The 23,281-nt window shown below is 37.9% G+C and overlaps 1 protein-coding gene across 1 annotated transcript in view; it reads right to left on the minus strand.

The window, feature by feature from the left end:
* Positions 1 to 9,908: 9,908 nt before the first annotated feature.
* Positions 9,909 to 23,281, minus strand: part of LOC127418622 (acetoacetyl-CoA synthetase) — a 54,031-nt gene continuing 40,658 nt past the window's right edge. The window contains exons 13-18 of the mRNA XM_051659269.1: positions 20,157 to 20,270; positions 18,371 to 18,496; positions 16,036 to 16,105; positions 15,794 to 15,852; positions 13,308 to 13,510; positions 9,909 to 13,182 (exon numbers count right to left, since the gene is read on the minus strand). Coding sequence (XP_051515229.1) covers positions 13,045 to 13,182; positions 13,308 to 13,510; positions 15,794 to 15,852; positions 16,036 to 16,105; positions 18,371 to 18,496; positions 20,157 to 20,270 — 710 coding nt within the window. The 3' untranslated portion in view covers positions 9,909 to 13,044. The remainder of the gene's footprint in view (positions 13,183 to 13,307; positions 13,511 to 15,793; positions 15,853 to 16,035; positions 16,106 to 18,370; positions 18,497 to 20,156; positions 20,271 to 23,281) is intronic.

Genomic DNA, 23,281 nt, shown 5'->3' on the forward strand with positions numbered 1-23,281 from the left:
ACATAGTGTTTCTTTACAAAATGACATCGCCAACTACTGGCCTGGCATGCATAATACAGCGTTTTTAGTCGTTTCCGCGGATCCGTGTGAACGGGGATCGTTTTGACAACGTTGTCGTCTGTACAAATTTTCAAAAATGCAAAGGAAAAACGTTTCCATTTTTAGTACATCGTTGTCATGTAAACATACCATAAGAAACCAAAATGGTCAATTCTCCTATTCAGCCTATATGTCACGATAATACTTTTGCATATTTTTGGGTCTGTTTTCATTTACTTTTGTTCAATAAACAATTTTGGTACCATGTTAGGTTGCCACTTGATGTCCAATGTCAAATCTAGGTCCTGAAGCAAAATCAGTGGAGAATCACTGTCATAAAGTACAAAATAAACACTTTTCACAGATCATATTATAACATTTTGTGGTTTCTGCTGAATAGGGGCAGTGCTATAATGTAAAAGATTTTCTAATCAACAGGCAATAGCATGTAAGACATTTTCTAGTCAATACGGCAATAATATAGCCTTTGATATGGTTACAGGTCCATAGTTTGCATCTGATTAGCTTAAATAGTTTGTCCAGAATGAGAAAAGCAGACTAACTAAATATATACAGTTGTCAGAACAGAGTGGTTATGGGAAAAGACATGTTTCTCTGGTTAGGATGCATAGTAAAGCAGAATTGTGATTTTTAATTTCTTATGATACAGGTGTATAATAAAAAACCTGACTAATGTTTCATAAATCTAACAGAAATGTCTTTCTTAGACATATTGTCTCAGACTTAACAATTCTGCTTCTATTCTCTAAAGGCATGATCACAGATCATTGTCAGACTCAGAACTGAAAAAAAAAAAAAAACATTCAAATACCTGGTGTAATAAGGGATGTTATGTGCAAGAGTGTCTTTTGTACTCATGATCAGAAGCTACATCAAATGAGGACTTTTCAATATGTTGCGATTTGTCGCTATCAGAAATATCAAAAGATGACTTAATGGGAAGCAGGAACATCCTTCATCAACCCGATCCCCCTCTGTGTTCATGTTTCTGTCAAACCCTGACTGCTTTTTCCTTCCGTTCCAAAATGAATACCCCCCTACCCATCCATTTAAACACACACATACAGACACACACTCCCACTTATATGTAAAAAGCTCTCTGCAAGTGGCAGGCAGATTACATGTTGAGCGGAGGCAATTTGCTGACAGACAAGCCTGAAAGTTTCAATCATCTCCAGAAAGACGGGTGACAATACTTCAAACGCACAGACGTACTTATGCACCTGACCCTCCGGTCCTCTTCTCTTCTCTCTCTCTTCAATGTGCCTCAAAATTGAACTCTTGCAAATTTGCCTCATCTTTTCTTACTACAAATGATGGCATTCATATGTGGATGCTGTTGCCTGATCTTTGAAACCTCTCATTTAAGTTCAGGTGGTCTCTCCCTCTCTCTCTCTGACAGGATTTCATTTTGACCATCAGGTTAAAAAACATCAAGGTGGAGAGTGTGATCTGGTTTGAAATAAGATGGCTGAAGCGTCTCACTGCCCCTTTTATTTTCGAGAGCCACACTGGGCTCCTGCTGTGACAGGCCTTCGAAAAATGTACACTTAAAAGGAATATTCTGAGTTCAATACAAGTTAAGCTCAGTTGACAACATTTGTGGCATAATATTCCTTCAAAAAATTAAAGCTAGGGTGTGCAATCTTTTCCAGAAATGTTTTTTGTTATACTGGTTGAAAGTTTCTTCACATCCTGATAGCAATCAATAATTTACGTGGTCTATCTTCTGTAGAAGGGACAGGATTAATAAAATGATCGACCAATCATTGCATTCGGTCCGAATGTAATGATAGGATGTCCTTCCTGTCTGTCAATCTATATTTGCATACCGCCACGCAACCTGTTTGCGCAGACAATCACACGTCATCAGCGCGGGTTCCTTGACACTGTGCAGAGCGAGTGTGAGAATGGAAGGCGAACCGCAGCTACCTTATGTTCCTCCTGAACCACCAGTAAAAGAAAACAAGAAAAGAAAGGCCGTGTTAGAAACTTCTACAATGAAAAAACGTCTGGATCAAGAGCGTGCTAAAAGTGGAATTAACATTGGCATTGCTTTTCCACGCTGGAGGCAACTGCGGGACTCAAAGGGTCTGAAAAATTACGCCATGGTTGCTGTTTTTCTAAAGAAAAGGATGGACAAGTCAAAATTAATTTTTGTGCCACAAAGGCTGTCGATCGACCTTAACTCGATTGAACCCGGAACATTTAAAGGTGCATTCAGTCATTTTTTCCTCATTAAAAAAATATTTGCACAAAAAGAAATGGATAGTCCCTAACCTTTCAACATGGCAGACAGTTTTAGGACTCGGCTATTATTAGTGAATGGTAGGTAATTATTAATTTTTCCAAATACAGCTACTCAAAGCTTTGCCATTTTCATGTATATCTGGAACCAGGGTATAAAATGAGCACCCGCCACTAGGGATGGCCAGATCGATCCTAAAGTATCGATACTTCCGATACTGCTGTTGTACCAAAAATATCTATGATCACACAAAAATATCGATTCTAACTTCTTCTTTTTTTTAACTAGGGATATTATTATTTGGTTACCATGAACATGAACAATTATCATAAGCTTCAAAGTGAAATAAAAAGGATTAGGCTACTGTATATTAGCAAATAACTTGTGCAGGATGGGAACTATTTCTTCTTCTGCTCATCTTAACGTGAATGCTGAAAGACACAAGCAGACAAGCACTTCCACCATCACAAGCTCATTCAAACAAGAGGGATTAGTGCCTTGTTGAGGTAATAATAGAAAATCAGAGAAACAGCTTGTGGAGTAAATTCATGCTAAAATAACAACATATCTAAAGGTGACATTTCTTATAATGAGTTTGTGTGTAATTGTTGTTAATAAGTAATTACAAAAAATAGTTAACCATGGCTTTATTACAGTAATATTGTAACCATGATTGTGTGGTAACTATGGTTCAACTAATTTCCATGGTTAATTTTTGCAAGGGTAAACAAAACAGAAGTCTAATAATTTTCTGTTTAGGCTCACAAATGAAAAAAAGAAAAGAAAAAAAGACTTGAATTATGACTAAAAATTGCAAGAATAGTGTCACGTATGAATGCTGTATATGATCTCAGACCATCTCAGGATACATACGCAAATGACCTGTAACAATATTGGGACTACAGGCGAGTTGTCATATGTCATCATAATTCAGTACGGCTTCAGAAATCGTTCTTGAACTAGAAGTTTCTCTTTTGTGCTTGTCTATTTAGCCTCCATTTTCATGTTGCAGAATTATCATTATGATAATAATAATAGCATATGGCAGGGTTCCCCAATTAGTTTTCACCAAGGGCCAAATTCTGTCAACAGTACAAAGTCGGGCCTGGGTAGCTCAGTGGTAAAAGACGCTGGTTACCACCCCTGGAGTTCGCTAGTTCGAATCCCAGGGTGTGCTGAGTCACTCCAGCCAGGTCTCCTAAGCAACCAAATTGGCCCGGTTGCTAGGGAGGGTAGAGTCACTTGGGGTATCCTCCTCGTGGTCGCTATAATGTGGTTCGTTCTCGGTGGGGCACGTGGTGAGTTGAGCGTGGATGCCATGGTGGATGGCTATGTCTCCGTGGCAACACGCTCAACAAGCCACGTGATGAGATGCGTGGGTTGACAGTCTCAGACGCGGAGGCAGCTGGGATTTGTCCTCCTCCACCCAGATTGAGGCGAATCACTACGCGACCACGAGGACTTAAAAGCACAATGGGCATTCCAAATTGGGTGAAAAAAAACAAAACAAAAAAACAATACAAAGTCAAGGGCCACGGCCGACAGTGTAATGACAACTTTTTGGTGCTGCTGCTGTTATTATTATTATTAATATTATTGTTTCTATTATTAAAAGCGTCACACATAAATATTCTGATTTTGTTTTTTGTTCTTTTTCTCAGTATTAGTAGCCTGTTTTATTTATTCAAACAATTATTAACATTTTGTTTGTATACAGATACACAGAACTACACAACTTTGCCTGCTGGAGAAAAAAAAAAAAAAAAAACTTTAATGAACAATCTGGATCTCCATGTCCTCTACACGAGTAAACTGTTCCTGCTCATCTCCAAACGGGATCTACTCCCTGCACTTTCACTAATTGCAAATTCAGTTATAAGACCTATTATTTATATTGTATTTAAAGCATTGTATTTAATATATTTAACAAAGTACATTTATTGTAGCATGTATATATTTTAAAAATGTATAATATTTTTATACATTTGAAATGTGTAAATAAAAAAAATAAAAATAAAAATGAATGTATATGCTTGTTTCACCCCTCACATGGCCTGATCTGTGTTTTGTTTTGGTATTTTCTGTATGTTGAAGTACCAGCTTTACAGGTCAAGTACTGAGGTTGCTCTACAATTATCAGAGGAAGGGGTTGTAAAATTTTAATCATGGTCTATTTTATCCGTCCTGTTAGTTTACATTTCCCTATTTCAAAGTCAACACTTTTTTCGCAACTTACGTTATTTATGATTCTGGTTGAGAGCGCAGAGCACGTCTGGTGACATTTGGCACGTCCTCCTCAGCACTCAGTGCTAGAATGAGACAGTCTAGTACAGTGTTTCCCAACCTTTTTTCTGCCACAGCACGCAATTAAAAAATTCTACGGCACACCACTATCCCACATAGGCTAACCATCATCAATATTTTTCCTTTTCAAGAACTCGTCCATGTTTTCTGTCCGTCTTAGTAGCGTGTTTACTTGTAATGTTTGAAATTCAGCTATGCAAAAAAACAAAACAAAAAAACAAGTCACATAGGTAAGCTACGCTGTGTGAGGTCACAGGTGGCAAGAGCACTAAATGGGTAATGAAAAAACAACAAATTTGCTTCTTTTCTCATTTGTAGATTTGTTCTTGCAATGCCACAACAAATTAAAGGGATGCAAACTCATGAGGGGTGAAAAAGACAATCACTGGTCCACGAAAACATTTTCTGGGGATATTTTTTTTAAAGAATAAGCTAAAAGCACCAATTCCAGCTATTTTAGTGATTCAAGTTTATTCAAGTTTACAATTGTGCAGAATCAGCTGCAAAATAAAGAGTATTTGGTGAGGCTTGCTTCTGTTTCACAAATGTGTTCAATTTTATTGACTGATTAGTTCAGTGACCCCTTCTGGAAATGTCTCTAGGTGGCGACAAATGAGCGTCTTATGTGCTATGAGTGAGTCAGTGAATCATTTTGAGTCATTCATGACCGAAATCTACCAAGAGACTTTATAGTGTTTAAGCATTAAAAGAACAAAGCAGATCTATAGTTTTCCTTCAGTCTGAGCATTATTTTTCATCCAAAACGACAACAATAATAGTCTAATAATGAGTTTCAAGATATCTACGGTATCATTTTCCTGCAGTAGCCTATTTAAACTGCTGAGCATGGTTTTTATCAGAAAGACCACAATAATAGACAAATAATAATCATTTTGAGTTTCAATAACGTTCTTTTGTCATTGTAAAGCGCATTTCACATGAGTTGAGTCGAGGCGTCAACGCTCCGTTCAATGCCAGCTTCACGCGCCTCATTGCCCTCCACGTGACAAGAGTTGCAGAAAGCGTCACAGAGGGGAGATTTTACAAGTTTGCCACGTAAAAAAGCGGGAGGTGTGCACAATAAACATTGAAAACATGTATTTGGAAGAGAGAAAAAAAGCTTGCAGATGCTTTGATAGTAGAAAGTAATAAAAGGACTCGTTTATGTTTAGGTCTAAGCGTTTTCTTGGTGAATTTAAGTTCAATAACTGGGGTCTCTGATATTCGTAAATGATAAGGTAATATTTAATTAAAATAAATTATGAGACATTCAATGTCTCTTCACAAATTTGGACAGTTTTTAAATATTTCTTGTTGCTTAGTACTCTCAAAGACATTATTGGTGAAGCAAAAACCTGTGTGTGAAAAACACTTTGGTGTAAAGTGGCGTCACTTCATAGACTTCAATGTATTCTGCAGCACTGACGCGAGACAAGTGAAAGACCCTTAATGTGTATAAATATCAGTCACTTTTGCACATTAATCGTAGCTCTTCACAATTACAAAAGTGACCAGTTATGGTTTCTAAAAGGTGAGGAGTTTGGATCCCTGAAATTATTTTTTTTTCCATGCATTTATTTATTGTGTGGAATTTGATAATTTTCCACGGCACACCTGACAATCTTTCGGAAACTTGTAAGTGTGCGTGGTGAACCATAAGCTTAGAACCATGTGATATTTTACTTTGTTTAGAAAACCCATATACTTCAGAAAATGAGAAATATGTCCTTAATCCCTTAATTACTTTAGCAAAAAAAAAAAATATTCACAAAGCTAGAGTCACTCAAAAAAGCCTTTATATAATACATTTTGCAACACTGATCTTAGAATGTTTTTTTTTTGTTTGTTTTTTTGGATTTTCTCCCCAATTTGGCATGCCCAATTCCCAATGCGCTCTAGGTCCTCGTGGTGGCGTAGTCAAGGGCGTAGAATTTAGTAGGGACGCTAGGGGCATGTCCCCACCAATATCCAGCAACTACTGAATTGTCCCTAGCAATAATTTTGATCAAACAATTAAAATATATAACAACTGTTGTCTGTCGGTGTCTTGTGGTTTTTATTTATTTAACCAGGAAAACTCTCATTGAGATTAAAGATTCTCTTTTACAAGAGCGTCCTGGCCCAGACAGGCAGCATCAGAATTTGTGGTACACAAACGGTTAACAGATCTCGTTCTCTCGTCCTAACCCACTTTGCCATTTCTTGCTAAGGTGTGAGAGGCTGTAGCTACATCCGGTTGAACGAAGCGCCAAAGCTCCATCATGTAGGCTACCAGTAAGTGAGGAAGACACCATCCTTATACTAACAGTTCTGTGCACGAAAATACGGGACAAATTGCACCTCATTTCGATTCAGGGACAGTGCATTTTTTCAATCACGGCATGAGTGGCAAGCCTAAACGTTTGTGTGTGTGTGGCAATTAGGCTAATTTTGTGATATGCTAGGTCAGGATGGCAGCCAAAAAAAGAAAGGTGGACATTAGGAGCTACTTTACAACAAGTCAAAGTCAATTAAAATATTTTTTCAGTTGCTAATGTGAAGAGTCAACAATAATGTAATAATAATACTTAACTAAGCCATAAATGTTTTTCTTCACTGTTCATATGGCATGCATCAATGTGTTTTGTCAGGTCAGGTGACAGAAGCAGACCTGCCAGGCAGTAGCTCAGACAGAGCAGGAGGAGAGGCAGGGTCACAGGCAGGGTTGGGGAGTAACGAAATACATGTAACAGGATTACGTATTTAAAATACAAAATATAAGTAACTGTATTCCACTACAGTTACAATTTAAATAATTGGTAATTAGAATACAGTTACATTCAAAAAGTATTTTGATTACTGAAGAGATTACTTTGCATTTTATTGTCATTTGTTTCATTTAATATTTAGTACTTTCAGATGGAAACATTTATACATATAAATGCTGAGATCAATTTGATTTATCTTGTTTTAGAAACAACACTGCATAAGATATTTAGGTTTTTCAGAGAATGTATTTTTAACATGTGTATTTTGTCTTACTGTACTGTCAAGAGTTTTTATCGTCAAAACAAGCGAAAAAATCTACCAGTGCTGAAGAAGTAATCCAAAGTATTTAGAATACGTTACTGACCTTGAGTAATCTAACGAAACACGTTACAAATTATATTTTACAGCATGTATTCTGGAATCTGTAGTGGAATACATTTCAAAAGTAACCCTCCCAACACTTGTCACATGTGAGGTCGAACAATGACCTGGTGATATGTTGTTCAGTATGAGAGAATGAGATTCAGTATTGTGATAAATGTTAGGCTGATGATGTATTGTATGGTTCATCAATGTGTGTTTGAAATGAGAGCTTTGAATAGGCACATGCTGTTGTCTCATTGTTCATATGGCATGCATCAATGTGTTATTTTATCAGGTGACAGAAGCAGTCCTGCTAGGTAGTAGCTCAGACAGAGCAGGAAGAGAGGCAGGTGGAGAGGTAGGGTCACAGGTGAGGCCTAGGCTTGTAACAACCAGGGCTCGAGTTAAGAGGGATGCGAGGGGTTGTCATCCCCCTTGTTGCAATAAATATGAAAAAGCATCCCATTGTAAAACCACCATCCCCCCTTACCATCCCCTTTAGATCAACTGTGTTATGTATTGCTAATCATGCAAGTAAAATATAACATTTTCTACGTTTGATAAATAACAGACTTTAAATAATGGCGATTTGCTGGTCAGAATTAGATTTTGACATGTGTAAGTTTGCCAGATTTCTATAGGTGAAATCCCCCATCAGATCTGGAAACTTGTACAGTTTGGATATCTTCTAAAATACATTTTGTGTTGGTGCCAGATGGGCTGGTTTCAGTATTTCTGTAACTGCTAATCTCCTGAGATTTTCACGCACAGCAGTCTCTCTAGAATTACTCAGAATGGTGCCAAAAACAAAAAACATCCAGTGAGCGGCAGTTCTGCAGATGGAAATGTTTTTTTTTTCTTTTTTATCCCCTTTTCTCCCAATTTGGAATTCCCACTACTTAGTAGGTCCTCGTGGTGGTGCGGTTACTCACCTCAATCCGGGTGGCGGAGGATAAGTCTCAGTTGCCTCCGCTTCTGTGACCGTCAATCCACGCATCTCATCACGTGGCTCACTGTGCATGACACCTCGGAGACTCTGCATGTGGAGGCTCATGGTACTCTCCGCGATCCACGCACAACTTACCATGCGCCCCATTGAGAGCGAGAACCACTAATCGCGACCACGAGGAGGTTACCCTATATGACTCTACCCTCCCTAGCAACCGGGCCAATTTGGTTGCTTAGGAGACCTGGCTGGAATCACTCAGCACACCCTGGATTCGAACTCACGCCTCCAGGGGTGGTAGTCAGTGTCAATACTCGCTGAGCTACCTGGAAATGACTTGATGAGAGAGGTCAACAGAGAATGGCCAGACTGGTTGAAACTGACAAAGTCTATGGTAACTCAGATAACCGCCCTGTACAATTGTTGCGAGAAGAATAGTTGGTGCTGTTGTTGATGGCACAAGGGGGACCTACACAATAGGTGTGTAGGTGGTTTTAATGTTGTGGCTGATTGGTGTATATATAAAAAGTGGCTGGTAAAATTGGGCATTCACCCACCACTGTGGCTGGTGGTAAAAAAAGTTAATTTCATACCCTTTCTGGAACCATTTGTTGCATATTGTAAATTTTTACAAAAGAAAACTGTATATATTGGACAAAAATTACATCATCGTCCTTTAGCTTCCTATTTTGTCTGACCACAAAGCACTTGAACGTGTATGATTATGTTACGACTTCAGAGTCGTTTAACTCAGTAACCCCCTGTTATTGGACACTTTTGCTGAATAAATTTATTTTTATTGCTGAATTTCTGCAATGCTAACTAAAAACTTGCTTTTGTGTGATGCAACAGTATATTCACACCGATAAGTCTCTATATAAATTCCAAGACCACAGCTGTGTCGATCAATGAAACTAAAAATTACTGAGTGCGCCTTAAATTTTATTCAGTGTCCAAGAGTAGAGATTTTTTTTCTAATAGTTTTAATAATAATTTTCTAGCCAAATGACTAATAACAAATCTACTATAATAAGATGTTCTCTTTAATTTACACACTTATTCTTTTTAATTGTGTTCCAATTCCTGTTTAATAATTCAACATGGTAATACGTATGATTAGCAAGGAATTACACTTGCAATTTATAGTTACACAGCCTTAAATAATCTGAACACACGACAACTAAAAGCAATTAGCATTGTCTGATGTGGAAACAAAACTGTAAAATCATGTATGCAGAATAAAGACAATATGTCATGCCGAGTTCTTAAGCGTTATTTAATTTTAAGTACAATATGCATCTTTATACATGAAATACCATATGTTCCTAGTGGACTCAACTGAAGCCGTCCATTGATATATAGGCATAAAATATTTATAACAAATATACCTTGAACTGTATTAGTAATCATTATTCACATTCAGCAATTATATTTAAAAGCAGAAATATTACATTAGCCATTGAGAAGAGAGCACCTCGCATTTAATAGTAGTACACCAAATACATTTAATTTAATGTAATGCAATATTAACCCAAACAAAACCTTACAGATAAAAAGTATTTCCAGTATTTCCATGTATCAAATGGAAAAGATCTCCAAGGAATGTTCATGAAATTGCTGGGAGTATGGAAATATAATTTGTAGTGCAACGTCAATAGAGGTTTTGTTGGGGAGGAAAACGTTTCTGAAAAAAGTGATAGCATACCGTAAATTTTTGGGTGACTATAAAAAAAAAGAAGGATTTGGTAGCTTTGCTAACGTCCTTTGTCCCAGACCTGGTAAGTCTGGGGCATATGGTGGCACAAGGGTTGGCATGAGGCGAAAAAGACCCGTCTCTGCCTGTCTGAACAGAAAATAAGGACTGATTTAATTCAAGCGGCCTGAACAACTGCTTACCATCTGTACCACTATACCAAATGATTTTCAATTTGAAAAAGTAGTAATTTAAAAGGGCCATTTTACCATAGCCCGAGGTTCATTTATGACATTATGTCTAGCTTATATTATACAACATTAAAACCACCTGCCTAATATTGTATAGGTCCCTCTCGTGCCGCCAAAACAGCGCCAACCAGCATCTCAGAATAGCTATCCTTCTCACCACAATTGTACAGAGTGGTTATCTGAGTTACCGTAGACTTTGTCAGTTCGAACCAGTCTGGCCATTCTCTTTTGACCTCTCTCATCAACAAGGCATTTTCGTCCACAGAACTGCTGCTCACTGAATGTTTTTTGTTTTTGGCACCATTCTGAGTAAATTCTAGAGACTGTTGTTTGTGAAAATTCCAGGATATCAGCAGTTACAGAAATACTCAAACCAGCCCGTCTGGCACCAACAATCATGTCACAGTCCAAATCACTGAGATCCCATTTTTTCCAAATTCTGATGGTTAATGTGAACATTAACTGAAGCTCCTGACACGTATCTGCTTGATTTTATGCACTGCACTGCTGCCACATGATTGGCTGATTAGATAATCGCAAGGATGATTGTTGGTGTGAGATGGGCTGGTTTGAGTATTTCTGTAACCGCTGATCTCCTGGGATTTTCACGCACAACAGTCACTAGAATTTACTCAGTATGGTAGCTCAGATAACCGGTCTATACAATTGTGGTGAGAAGAATAGCATCTCAGAATGCTATTCTGGGATGTGGATTGGCGCTGTTTTGGGGCATGAGGGGGACCTACACAATATTAAGCAGGTGGTTTTAATGTTGTGGCTGATCAGTGTATATATACACAGTAGATATATATTATTAGTTGAAGTTTCACTAAGGTCAAGCAGATTAATAAGCTAAATTTTCCCCCCAACATGCAACAACCCCATATTACATTACATTTCATGAACCATATAAACCCATGTTAAATAAAAAATGTGCAAAATTCCAAAAACAAGGTGATGGTCCAAAACAATATAAACTTGGCCCAAAAGAAATATGACCCCTACAAAACTGAAATGTACATCTAATACTAGTCTGTAGGACTTATCTGGAGTAAACGACTGCCGAAATAACATTAGCTGCACAATTTATTTTTCTTAATTATTAAAATGCCACCAACTTTCTGTTTTTTGTTGTGACTAGATGCAGCATATCTTCCGACTTCACAAAATCTGTCTATTTTCTGTAAGTGTCATGCATCAGTATGTCTCTGTGCAAGTGTGGATAATTGGTTCTGTGATATGCTGGAAAACAAGTATAAATGCATCATTAAATGCATTATATAACATCGACAAAAAAATAAATACATTATATGTATTGATATTGATTTTGACAGTCCAATAATTACCTCTTATGAGGTTAGCAAGATATAATTTTGTTGAAATTATCTTGCTGATTTTCAGACAACAAACAAACGCAGTTTTCTCATTTGTGCATGCTGTGTATATTCTTTGTAATACATTAAAAAATATATATAAACCTTTTGTGGCCAGTGAGCTACATTGGTTTAAATGAAATCTTAATAGTGCTCTGGATAGCATATTTTCTACAGCAGATCTGGTGAAATCACCATGGGGATGGGATATAGTTAAAAATCTTATAATACAGTCTGGTTTCTAGGCAGAATATCAAGCTTTTGAGGGAAAAGTAAAAAATGAGATGGACATCATTACAACAACTGTTTGTAGATCAGGAAACTGTACCAGCTGGGCAAATACTGTGTCTCACAATGCTAGCTGATTGTGCAAATAGTTGGTTTGCACCAAAGTAGTCAGTGTTTCACCTGGACAAATGCCTCTCCTTATTCAAAAATCTGCTTTAATAAAAAATTACCTCTTCCTCAAAGATAGCAACATTCAGTTACTTATCAGTGTATTTGACTCGTGAAGACGAGCATAATTAGTGTCATTTTAAAGCCTTAAATGATAAATGCCTAGATTTTATAAAGCCTGCATTAAGGTTAATGTGACGATGCATTAAAAATATATGAGGTAAATTATGGGACTGACATGGTAGAGGGAAAAAACAGATTTAGTCTCAAACATATTGTTTGTGAGTTTGGTTCGTAGCTTGGGAATAATGTTTGGTGGATGCAATAACAGAAGCAGATAAAATGTCCCTTTGAGATGTAACACCTCTGGAATCTCATAAAATGGCATTCTCAGTTGTCTACCCAAGAGGGACTGAGTTACACTTCAGTAATTCAGGACATATTATATGTACAGGCTCCACCAGTTCAGCAACTGAGTATGAGAGATCTGAGAGTTCGAACAAGTGCCAGATAACTCATCTTAGATGTTTGAAAGCTCTATAATTCCTGCAGATGGTCCAGAGTTCCAACAAGTGTCCACAGAATCTAAACCCTACGAAGGGGGCCCAGAAATTCTGGACCTTGGGTCAGGAGTTCAGATGTTTTGTACCTCATGCAGGTGATCAGAAGTTCTGGAGCTCAGGTAAGTTCTTGTAGAGGTCCAAGGAGTCAGGGTTTGAGAATGCCCCTCGTTGAGTCACCTCTTTACCTGCAATCACCTGTTTGACTGCAACCTCCACTTTCTTACCGCTGATAGTGTACTGCAGACATACCAAGGAGTAAAATCAATCAGATCGAAAAAGTAAAGCGAGACAGAAAGCAAACAGTAGTAGAAAAGAAAGCGAGAGAAAGGACAAGCTACGAAAGTAAGCGCAAATGTACTCACCGGGATGTCTTTGGTTTCCAGTATCAAGGCAGGTACGTGTCGTGCAGAGAGAGCAAATCTGATAGCACTGCGGATCTTCCCAACTAGCTCTTTACTGAAGGTCTTATTGGGTCCCATCTTCAAAAACAGAATCACCCTCTCTTCTCCATCACTGTTATACTGAGGGACACAAAGGCTGTCGGATACTTCCTCAAAGGCTTCCACTGGTACAAGAGAGAGCATGACAAGGATCTTTTATAACTGAAAAGCTACTTTATGTTTGTACAAGCTAAACCGGATCTTTCATGATTAAAGGGGATTTGATAACCCTGCTGTAAGAAACACCCTAGACCAGCTAGGTTTGTTTAGCTGGTGACCAACTTAAAGGGAGAGTTCACCCAAAAATGAAAATTCTGTAATCATTCATTCACCCTCATATCGTTCCAAACCTGTATGACTTTCTTTCTTCTGTGGAACACAAAAGGAGATGTTAGGCAGACTGTTATCCTCAGTCACCGTTCACTATCATTGCACCTTTTTTCCATACAATGATAGTGAATAGTGACTGAAGCTAACATTCTGCCTTGCGTCTCCTTTTGTGTTCCACAGAAGAAAGAAAGTCATTTAGGTTTGGAACATCACTAAGGAGGGTATGAATGATGACAGAATATTCATTTTTGTTGACCAGCTTAAAGGGATAGTTCACCCAAAAATGAAAATTCTCTCATCATTTACTTACCCCCATGCCATCCCAGATGTGTATGACTTTCTTTCTTCTGCAGGACACAAATGAAGATGTATAGAAGAATATTTCAGCTTTGTATGTCAAAGCAATGCAAGTGCAGACCTTTCAAGCTCCACAAATTACATAAAGGCAGCATAAAAAGTAATCCATTCGACTCCAGTGGTTTAATCTATGTCTTCAGAAGCGATATGATAGGTGTGGGTGAGAAACAGATCAATATTTAAGTCCTTATTTACTATAAATCTCCACTTTCACGTTCTGCAAGTGAAGGTGAAGCTTTATTAGGGCTGGGTATTGATACAGATTTCTCGATTCGATTCCGATTCACAAGCTCTCAATTCAGATTTCGATTCGATATTGATTCTTATGGATATATTTCAGTTATAATGCCCCTTTTGCTTACATATGAAAGAAATTCCCTCCCAGCTAATCCTGTTAATTATACAGGGGATCTTCTAAATAGGTACATTATGAAAATATTAATTTTACTAATTATATTTTATTAGGTTTTTTTTTTATCACTTTTGACACATTTTACCTTTTAAAAAATAAAACAAATCCATGAATTAAATCAATAAATATGATATTATATTGCATATATAATTTTTTGTTACATGTTTTAGTTTAATAGCATAATTTGTACAATTTATAGGTATTTACACGTGCTAAAAACCTGTACTGTCTCTTTAAAGAAACGGCATTTCTCTAAAAAGCGTCTGTAAACGCAAATTAAGGAGAGAGACTGGAATGTCTTTACCTCGTCCGTGCTATGCATGATTAGAATTAAATGGTTATTTTTGTTTGGTTTTTGATCAACAACTGACTGTATAGAACAGAAGAGTATTAAAAGAGACATTATTCAATGACAAAAGGGTTGCGTGGATCTCGTCTTTGGACACACATTACACAGAACAACTTTTACTCTCAACATGCAGTAAAAGGATCTCGCTGCTGAATACTCCACCACTATACTACACAATTACTGGTGAGTAAAATGTAAACATTTACCAGCCAGTTGCTACATTTATACATTTTAGTCCGAAGTCTGGTTGCTAATGCAAGTGATTTCCTCTCATTGTAGTACAGGGTTGTGCATAGAGTAAAAGATCGATCTTGGGATTTAAGAACTGATATCGAGATTGTTCAAATGAAGATCACAATGCATCGGAAAATCGATATATTAAAAAAGGATTGAAATATGAATCTGTTTCCCACACAAAGTGATTGCATCGCTTCAGAAGGTATATATTAAACCACTGGGTCATATGGATTACTTTTACGCTGCCTTTATGATTTTTGGAGCTTGAAAGGTCTGGTCACCATTCACTTGCATTGTATGGACCTACACAGCCAAGATATTCTTCTAAAAATGTTTGTTAGTGTTCAGCAGAAGAAAGGAGTCATACACATCTGGGATGGCATGAAAGTGAGTAAATGATGACAGAATTTTCATTTTTGGGTAAACTCTCCCTTTAAATGACCAATTACTTGTTTAGCTGGTAACCAGCTTAAACTACCAAAATGTATTGCTGGTTTAAGTATAATGTGCATTTCAGGCTTGTTTGGCCTGGTCAACCAGCATAATTACACTTGTCAAGCAGGTCGACCTGCAACATTAACCATCTTAACCAGCCTTTACCATCTAAATCCAGCTAAAAACCATTATCTAAATATTCAGGCTGGTCCAAACTGTGGGCTACAATTCTAAGCTGTTTTTTTTGTTTTTTGTTTTTTTGCAGAAAAACAATGTGCAATGTCTCACCAATGTTATATATTTCTGAGCTCCCAAATCGAACACCATTAGGATTCAAGGTTCCATCACTAAAAAAAATTCAAACAGAACCAACAATGCTTTAGTATAGTATAACATCTAACAGTGTGACTAATGTAGGAGTATCATCCTACAACAACTCGGCAATATTATAAGGAGCTCTACAGAAAATAGAAAAGATTATGAAAACCTGCATTTAAGAGAATTAAAATTCGGCATAAAAAGAAGCTTACCTTCTCCCCAGCATGACAACTCCTCCTGTCTTTGGGTTTATCTTACAGTAATCACCATGGGCCCAGACTCCTGAATGAACAGGTATGAACACAAATTAAATGGAGAGGCATGAACAAATAGTTATAGACAGAAGCAGCTATTGTGAACCTAAGCAGAGATGTCTAACTGCTGGCAGCTTGAGAACGCTAATGAGGCTGAACTGTCCTGATTGGCCTTTCCCTACATCTCCATACTGTCTGCAACAAGGCTTCAAGGAGATTTTTTTCTTGTGCTAACAAAACCTGGCAGGGTGTTTTTTTTTTTCTTCGCCCTCATAAATAATTTAATCAATACAGAGGAAAAAACTGCAGTCTCTTTCCTGAACAAACTGAAATGGCATGCTTGTTTTCTAAATCAGAAGGATGACAGAAAACATTTCCAGGGACCACGTCACAACTTTCGCTTTCATTGTATGATGAAGTATGTCAATGAAAGTAAATTGTGACTAGGGACAGAGCAGCTTGGACGTTTTGCTAAATGTCTCCCTTTCTGTTCCACGGAGGAAAGAAAGTCATACAGGTTTGGAATGACATGAGAGAGAAAATGAAGACAGAATTTTCATTTTTGGTTTAACTATTCCTTAACAGTACTAAAGAGCCCATATTATGCTAATTTATAGGTTCATGATTTTATTTTGGGGGTCTACTAAAATAGGTTTACATGCTTTAATGTTCAAAAAACACATTATTTTTCTCATACTGTACATTTCTGCTAAACCTGTTTTCATCCTCTGGTTTAAACACTCTGATTTAGGTCCTGTCTCTTTAAAGCCCCCCTTTCCGAAAAGCCCAGTCTGCTCTGATTGGTCAGCTGGCCTAGTCTGTTGTGATTGGTCAACCGCGTAGAGCGTGTGTTGGAAATGTAACGCCCCTTACCATAACCGAGTTTCAGCTTCCGAGTCTTCCTGAGCAGCTGTAAACACTATTATAACTATGGTAACAGTGGCATCAGTTTTTGCCATTCCAGCTCTAGCCCGAGTCCGATAATGAAAGAAATAATGGAAGTTTGGAAGAACAAGCTGATCGACCCGAACCACCTTCCCAAGCATGACTTGAGCAGGATGTTTCACAGTGGTAAGTTTTAATTTAGTAGCTTTCTTACAAGTACATTGTTGATTATTGTGAACCTAACAAAGCTTCAAGTAAAAGACACGTAGTGCATCTAAGTTAGTCATCTTTTGCTGGAATGGGTGTAGCCGAACTTTTTTCACCTGAGATATGAACGGAGAACAGAGGCTTACTCCCGGTTGGACATTACCGGGTGTATTAGAGAGTTAGCGAGCAAGTTAGCCGTGGACTACCGTGGATAGCGGCCGTAACATTACAGCTTGTAATTATATAAGACTCTTGAGATTGACAATTTTGTTACACAGTTTTAGGTAAAAGCAGGCCCACAGCTGAATAGTAAACCCTTACCAAAACAATAACATTGCATAGCAAGTTAGAAGAGCACTACCGTGGATTGCAGACGTAAAATGACCGTTTGTAAAAATAAATCCATCTCCACACTTGATCACTATTTATGATAGTAAGAACGACAAACAATCTGCATAAATCTACACAATTGTAGGTAAAAGTTGGCCCGCAGCTGATTAGCAAAACTATTTCAACACAATAACATTAGCCTGAAGGTTAGCAGAAGCCTACAGCTGTGCACTGTGTGTACACCGTAGCTAAAACACAAAACTCTGCATCTGAACTCTCTGTAGCAGATTAATCCACAAATAATCAAGCCTACTTACAGGTTGCGATCCTGAAGCGCCAGATTATCCCAACAAAGTGGGAACTGCACCATCTTTCAGTAGTAACCGACTTGAAAATCCGGCATTGGTTGTGGTTGTACTGCTGAAGAATAGTGGTAAAAATAAATTTCAACCACTGATTCTTCAATTCGTCTGCCTTTGGAAGTCCAAACAAAGAGGTTTTGCTTTCGCAGTGAAGAAAACAGCGTCTTCTTGACATGGCGTAAACACTAACCCAACTCAGCCTGGCCTCGGCTATAATGACATTTGTTTGAGGGCAGGTCAAAGTAGCCCTTAGGCGGGCATTATGCAAATGTGTTACATAGTGACGTAGATACTTTATGGAAGAAATGGCTGGACTACAAGCAAGATGTTTCTTTTAGTTCTTGAGCAATGTTGTCTGTGGGAGAGAGTAACTCCCTTTTGCGTGGACTTTGTACTTTGTAACTTTGCAGACCTTTTACATGCACAAACAGCTATATTACGCACTAAAGGAAAGGTAAAATCCCCAAAATCATAACAGGGCCTCTTTAAATCTGAACGATGGGGGTTACCTGGGAAGGTGGAAAAGTAGGCTTTGTGGTATTTGCTGCTATTCTCGTCATTCCAGAAATGAGTGGGCTGGCATGGGATAGGCTTCAGACAAACCAGCTCCCCACTTTGCCCCCACACAGGCTTACCTAAAACACAAACACAACAGAGTTATTAAAGGGTAGTTCACCCAAAAATAAAAAATACTCATCCTCATGCCATTCCAGATGTGTATGACTCTTTCTTCTGCTGAACACAAACAAAGATTTTTAGAAGAATATCTCAGCTCTGTAGGCACTCACAATGCAAGTGAATAGGTACCAAAAGTTTGAAGCTCCAAAAAGCACATAAAGGCAGCATAAATGTAACCCAGTGGTTAAATCCATATCTTCAGAAGTGATATGATAGGTGTGGGTGAGAAACAGATCAATATTTAAGCCCTTTTTCCACTATAAATTCTCCTCACTGCCCATTAGGTGGCGATATGCACAAAGAATGCGAATTGCCAAAAACAAAAGAAAAATTTGAAAGTGGGTCTTGATCGTAAAAAAAGGACTGTAATACTGATCTGTTTCTCACCCACACCTAGCATATCACTTCTGAAGACATGGATTTAACCACTGGAGTCTGGTAATCCAAAGTATGGATTACTTTTATGCTGCCTTTATGTGCTTTTTGCACCTTCAAAGTTCTGACCACCATTTACTTTCATTGTGTGGACCCACAGAGCTAAAAATATTCTTCTAAAAATCTTTGTTTGTGTTCAGCAGAAAAACAGTCACACACGTCTGGAATGGCATGAGGAAATTATGAGAGAATTTTCATTTTTGGGTGAACTATTAAAGCTAAAAGCCAGGAGAGGATGTGTTCCAGTGATTTTACTAGTATGGGGTGTTAGACACAATGCAGAGTAGGTAAAACCTCTTAAATGGTGGTAAAATTACCTGCCGGCTTTTAAAGTCGTTTATTTTTTGGATGCTAAAAAAGTTAAAGTTTTAAAGATGCATCTCATGATCCCTGCATTCAGTTCCATTCAGTTGAGCTGCATCTAACTGTTTTTGAACACAGGAACGCTTTTGTGTGAATGGCCCCTTACTTTAGGCTGTTTACAATTACCAAGCAACTTGGTGCATTATATCAGAATATTTACAGTCAATAACGCATCATACATTGGGGCATGGTTTAGTGTGGGGGAAAACAAATCCTGGTGACCATAATAAGCCATTCATTCCTATGAGGAAAATGAAGAGAAATATCCAAATAGGCTGAATTTTTTGTTGTTGTTGTTGTTGCTAAACAAGAAATACATATGAAGCAGTGCAGTTTATTCACAGCTTCTGTTAGGATCCCCATCAGGCTTATAGGAGGATGCTCTGAAATCTGCTATACTTCAATAATTTAGCATGATTTGTGATATTTATTCATCTTTTAAATATTTTTTTTTTTGACAGGAATCTTCTCAATTAATTGTCTGCAGTAACAGCAGTTTTCTTTTGGCTTCTTTTTTTTTTTTTTTTTTTTGATTGGCAGGACATAAAACTTCGGTTCTGTGATTTTGGCTTTGTTTAAAGTGCAAAGAACTACACAGCTTTTCGGCCAAATCTAGCAGATATTTCTCCCTGTTTTCCACCATGAATTGATGGGGCCTCCTTGCCGACTGTACAGTATCTATTCAACAGATTAGACAGGTGTGCGAATATCACCAAATTTGCAACAGTTTCCAACATGGCTCATCAAAACTTTCTGTTTTATTAAAACCATCAAACCTCCAAACCATAAAATCAGAGATAAACATGAGCCACTTTTTACCTTCACAGCTCCAGGATTCCACGGCCATGCCCAGATTCCGCGCCTGAATTTCTCCTCTGTAAATGGGCACCGTCATGTTCTGTCCCATGAAGCATGAAATGATGTCTGTGCCACCTGGGGAAACATTAAAGATGTTCAGATACAGTTTCAAAGATGGTCAAAATGTTAAATGGAAAGAGAATCTCAGCTTTGAGGACAAATTCAAAGACAGATTCAGACCGGTCATATTTCACAATGTAGAAATGGCATTTCAGGGACAGATAGCATCTTCAGACCAGATCAAAAAGGTCCAGAAATATAGTTTACGGATGGGATGTTTTAGTTAATTAAAATATAAACATGCTGGGATAATTTGCAGGTAGTTTTTTTCTCCTGCCTTTATTTATATGGATAACTGTTCCTTTACTGCCCCACTTTCTTATCGATTTGTTTATCAGACACAATAATAGCAAAGAGGAACAAGCTGAACAAAAGTGCCCAAAGATTAATTTGGTCCAACACATTCAGGTCTTTCTTCAGGAATGAAACTAGCCTACAAGTTACTTCTCTACACTGAAAATAGCCTGCTGCGTATCCTTAGTGCGTATCAAACAAACCTTTTGCAAAGCAAAGGTAGTTTCAGGACCTTTCGTCAAACTTAGTGAGAGGGGAATGTATTTAATCATGCTGCAAAAAAGTGATAGGAAGTTCTAATTAGTAATTTACAGTAGCTGCATCATACCCAAAGAGGCAAAAAGTACCATTAATCCCAAAGAAAACCACTAATCAAACGCAGTAGTGATAAGAAAGGACTGCAGTTGCAGTAACTATACATTTAGTCACCCATTACAAAGACTGAATCTACAACATGTGCAAACAGCTCATATCCTCAGCCATTTGGATTCCACCAAAAAGAGAGAGAGAGAGAGAGATATGACGAGAAGAAGCGAGATAGATATTTGATACTGCCACCCAAAAAAGAAAGCAAGATCTATTTGAAAATAATGAAGTTTTGAGGAGAAAAACTGGGAGAGAAGTAGACAGATCAGAGGTGGGTGTAAATAAAAATAGAACTCAGTAATTGAAGAAAGTAATCATTGCTAAGTTACAATAAAGAAAGAAAAAGTATGGAGAAAACAAGAGAGAAATAGACTGGCTGGTGTTTTTATGCGCATGTGTGTGTGTGTGTGTGTGTGTGTGTGTGTGCATGACAGATGGCAGGTGATTCTGGGGGGTCTATTGGATTCAGGTAATACTGGGTGGCTGAAAGTGTTAAAGTTTCCTGCCAGCTGCCCCTTTGAGCTCAGGAGTCTGGCTAGCACAATAACAGGAACAGTGGGAAACAAGCCCTGTCACATATGCTCTACTTGACATTGGGGTCAAGGTCAAATCTGCTTCGGGTTGGCAGAGGTCACTTGTCTGAGTGGAGGGGGGGGCATCGCACTGATCCTGGACAAAGCAAATTATTTCTCTGTATTTCAGAGGGCCAAAATGCTATCTGAGCTCAGGACTCGATCATGTATCAGTGCAGCTGTTTTCAGTAGACATATTTAGGTAGCTTGACATTTCAAAAACCTCTGGAGTCGAGAAATGTCCATCAAAGGCTTTTCTGAAAGTTTTGAGGCACATTTGCTCTGCAGACGTGTCAGACATCAAATGTGATCTAAATGGCATATCAAACTGCTTTCGAGGCAGACTTATGCAAAATCTCTCTGTCAGTCATTTAAGATAACTGGATTATATTAAGAATCATATCTAGATAGTGAAAGCAAATGAACATATAATATAATAATAATTTAAATATGAGATATATTTTCAGATATAAAAAATATGCAAATCATTGTATTAAACTGTCATTGCGATGACAGTGATGTCTAATAACAAGTGACCACAGTTTTATCATATCAACAATAACTACAGTTACTATCCCAATTTCAGCGTAAACTATGGTTACCATGGTTAATTTCTGCAAAGAGTTTAGGTCCAAGAGTTGAGCCCAGATCCCCTCTGTTCGGCTGATGAGCAAAACCTTAAAAATAGTGTAGCTACAACTTTCTTGTCTCTAATGATCCATGGAGGAGAAGAGAACTCCACGTAATAAGTTAAATAACAAATTGCTACGAAAGGCCCAATCTGAATAACATGAATGTAGCAGGCTGCCGCCGACCTACCATGAGAGCAAAGCTTATCTGGTGAAACCACAGGGAGAGACTGGGCACAGGTGGTGTGTGAGAAAGACATGCTGCGAGACCCCAGTCACAAACACACACACGCGCACACAAAATCAGCAGTCCACCACAGCTGTTAAGGCTGATGCTAATTTGTTTCTGCAGGGCCCTGCAGGCATGAGATCACAATGCGACTTACACACATACAGAACATATACAGCGCTGTCAAGAAGAGCTGGGGTATTGATGATCGGAGGACAAGAGAGAAATTAAAGAAAGGGTTGATCAGAATAGAGAGAGCAAGAGAGAGAAGAGAAGAAAGAGAGAAGGAATAAACCAAAGACAGATCAAAAACAGAACAAAAACAAAACAAAAAACGACAGAATAAGCAAACAAACTAAAGAATAAAAAAGCAAAGGAAACAGTAAACAAATGAAAGAAAAAAGAAAGAAAAAATGAAAGAAAAAGCAAACAAAAGAGAGCAAACGAATGATCCGAACAAGAGCAGTGATAAAACCAAAGATCAAAAGAAAGCGAAAAAAATGAAAGGAAGAGGAAAAGAAAGAAGAGCAAAAGAAGGGAAGAGCAAAGAAAGAAGGGAAGCGCAATAGAAAGAGAGAAGAGAGAAAAAGTGAGGAGTAAGACAAAAAAGAAAGAGCAAAAGAAAGAGAAGAGAAAAGAGAAAAAGTGAGGAGTGAAAGACAGAGTGAAAGAAAGAATAAAGTGAATGAACGAAAGAACAATTGAACAAGAGATTGAAAGAGTAAAAGAATGAGCAAACCAAAGACAGAGCAAAACACAGAAAAAAAGGGAAAAAAAGACAGAAAAAGGGTAAACAAAAGAAAGCAAATGCTAACAAAAGAAAGAGAAAACTACAGAAAAAGCAAATGAAATAGCCCAAAAAGAGCAGTGAAAGATCAAAAGAAAGCAAAAAAAAAAAAAAAAAGAGCTAATGAAAGAGCAAAAGATTGAAAGGAA

This window comes from Myxocyprinus asiaticus, chromosome 3 (assembly GCF_019703515.2).
Source record: "Myxocyprinus asiaticus isolate MX2 ecotype Aquarium Trade chromosome 3, UBuf_Myxa_2, whole genome shotgun sequence".
Taxonomy (NCBI): Eukaryota; Metazoa; Chordata; class Actinopteri; order Cypriniformes; family Catostomidae; genus Myxocyprinus; species Myxocyprinus asiaticus.